The sequence below is a fragment of the Histoplasma capsulatum genome, genomic scaffold (genome assembly GCF_000149585.1).
Source record: "Histoplasma capsulatum NAm1 scaffold_8 genomic scaffold, whole genome shotgun sequence".
NCBI classification, from domain to species: Eukaryota; Fungi; Ascomycota; class Eurotiomycetes; order Onygenales; family Ajellomycetaceae; genus Histoplasma; species Histoplasma mississippiense.
In genome coordinates, this window is record NW_001813975.1 from 169,634 (window position 1) to 172,310 (window position 2,677).

The window sequence follows — 2,677 nt, forward strand, 5'->3', positions numbered from 1 at the left end:
GGCCGGCCCATCGACAGTTTTGTCTACGCTCGGATCTACTTCTGTTCATGTGCAGAAGCGCGCCATTGAATGGGGCAACAAAATTGTTTCCCAATGTTCCTAGTCGACCGTTTGAAAACGGACAAAACAATGATAACACTATCAACGAGAAGGTGACAACCCACCATTGTTCGGGGCATTGAAAGAGTTGGTTTCCGCGCTAATATCGAAATGACAAACATCTTCATGACTGGCTTGATCTTTTTTGTCTTTTTTGTCGTTCTTGTCCTGGGACTGGTAGCGTTATTCAAGGGTTATTGCGAAGTCGCGTCGAAGAAAGGATGGATTAAGGGTGGTAAGTTTCAAGATTTCCGAAACGGATGGAAGATTATCATGAGAGGCATTCTGTTCCGCTTGGTAAGTTGTCGCTATCCCATGCGGATATGACAGAATTTTCTAACAGTTCCACTCTTCAGGTACTTATTGGCTTCCCCCAAATGTGCATACTCTGCCTATGGGAGCTCACTAGGCGAGATTCGCCTGCTGAAGTTGTTTTGGCCGTGTTCATGCTCATTTCGATGGCCGCGTCTCTCGGTTTCGCTGCGTTTACTGTCATTCGCCTGGCCAAAAGGTCCGTGGAGATCCATAAAAATCCAGCCTATATCTTATACTCAGACCCTGCGGCTTTGAACAAATGGGGTTTCCTCTATGTTCAGTACAGGGCAACGGCCTACTACTGCGTCATCCCCGTTCTAGTCTATATTTTGGTCAAGAGCATGTTCATTGGGTTAGCACAGCCGGCTCCTCTTGTTCAAGCTATCGCTCTTCTTATTATTGAAGCGGCCGTTTTGATTGCTGCCAGTGTGCTGAGGCCATGGATGGACAAAAAAACTAATATTTTCAACATCTCAATCGCCGCGGTCAACTTCTTCAATGTCATCCTTCTTCTCTTCTTCACCCAAGTATTTAATCAGCCCGTAGGTGACAGCTAAGTCCCTGTATTACTATCCCCCCCCGATCGAATTCGAAACTAACCTTCTCTAGGGTCTTGTCACTGGCATCATGGGCGTTGTCTTTTTCGTTGTCAATGCAGTATTCGCCCTCATCCTGCTTATTTTGGTCCTCATCTCGTCCGTGTATGCTATCGTGTCTAAGAATCCAGATACGCGATACCAGCCCATGAGAGACGACCGCGGATCCTTTATTAAATCCCAGACTCAGCTGACAACCGAGCTCGATGCTCTTGGAGCGACCGCTCGTGGTGAAACGAAATCATTTGAGGACTCGTCCTCGCTATCCGGCTTTTACCCTAACAGGGCAGATTCCCCAGCACAAAGCCTACAGCGTCAACAGCCACACTCTCCGTTGGAATCTTCTATGCCTTTATTCCCTGCCGACAGCTCTGCTCGTAGTGTCCCACCTCCAACATATCAAACCCAGGCTCCATACTCTCGAGCACAAAACATATCGCCTGCGCCCCGAAACATTACCACATCTCCTTTCCCAAGCTCTCCATCGGCGACTTCGAATCCGGCTCAATATAGGATGAACAACAGCAGTAGTCCATGGCAACGCGGCGCAGGATACGAGCATTAAGGTTTTGGAGAATGGATGATGCTGGCATTTGCCCTTATTCCAAAAAATGAAGAGATGACCTGGTCAGCTCTAACGCTGGGAAATAGCTTTGTCCTTTTGCTTATTTTATTTTCACAGTAACATATTCTCGCGGGTTGGACTTGTTTGGCGTCAAATCATGTCACTTAAAAGGCTATTTTTTATCTTCCTTTTTACTATTTTTTATTTATCGTAAGCTCTTGCTCTTTGAATGAACTTGAAACATTCAATCCCGTCCTCACCCCACAGATTATACACTTAGCTTTCCCTCCTTGCAACCCACTCTACTGATTTTTGTTTTTCCTATATTCTCTTTAGGCGTTCGATGTGGTATACATTTCTGTAATCTGTGGAAAAGAAACCAAGTTTGTTGCATATATTTTTGTCTCCTTATTTTTATCCCGCCTTTCATTCTTTAATATTTAACTTTTCCTTGTTGGTCTCTGTACAATCTCTTGTTTTTGTAAACTCTTGTCTTCCAAAAGAAAAAAAATTCCTTGAAGCTTAACCCTTTTCCTTGTCTTTACACATACTGTACATTAGTCTTTCATTTACATATGCTCATTCAAAACCTTATTTTAATTTTCATTTTAATTATTCTGTCTAAGCGAACTAGGTTTTAACTTTTTCGTTTCCTTTTCCTTTCCCTTACGTATTACATTCTTCAGATAGACGGTGACTATCAGCCATCAGCTAAAAGGTCCAAGTACCCAAGCGCCTTTCACCTCTCATTCATCACTTTGGTTTAAACGAAATCTTAAAAAAAAAAGAAAAAGAAAAAGAAAACCTCCTCGCAGCAAACTTCTGCATACGAGATATATAAATGAGGTTTAGGGGGTCCAAACGCCCATCCACGTGCAAACGCTCCAAGTACCCTTGGTGTATAGTTTGTTAACTATGTGTCAAGGGGCGGGGGCCCAAGGATCCAAGAAAGTATCCTCGATGGTCTAGTGGTCATGATTTCCGCTTGTCATCGGCAAAGTTGTCAAGCGCGGGAGACCAGGGTTCGATTCTCTGTCGGGGAGGGTTTTTTTTTTTTTTTTTTTCATATATTTATTATATTTATAGCTATTTATTTATTTAT

At 43.4% G+C, this 2,677-nt stretch overlaps 1 protein-coding gene and 1 non-coding gene across 2 annotated transcripts; both read left to right on the forward strand.

Annotated features, from left to right (window-relative positions):
• Positions 1-210: 210 nt before the first annotated feature.
• On the forward strand, positions 211-1,575 carry HCAG_07050 (conserved hypothetical protein; the record flags this gene model as incomplete). Its single annotated transcript, XM_001537578.1, has 3 exons — positions 211-396; positions 456-956; positions 1,024-1,575. The coding sequence occupies 3 exons, from the start codon at positions 211-213 to the stop codon at positions 1,573-1,575; spliced, it is 1,239 nt and encodes a 412-aa protein (XP_001537628.1).
• Positions 1,576-2,529: 954 nt separating this feature from the next.
• On the forward strand, positions 2,530-2,618 carry HCAG_09431. The gene has a single exon. It is a non-coding gene; the product is annotated as a tRNA-Asp (tRNA).
• Positions 2,619-2,677: the final 59 nt, after the last annotated feature.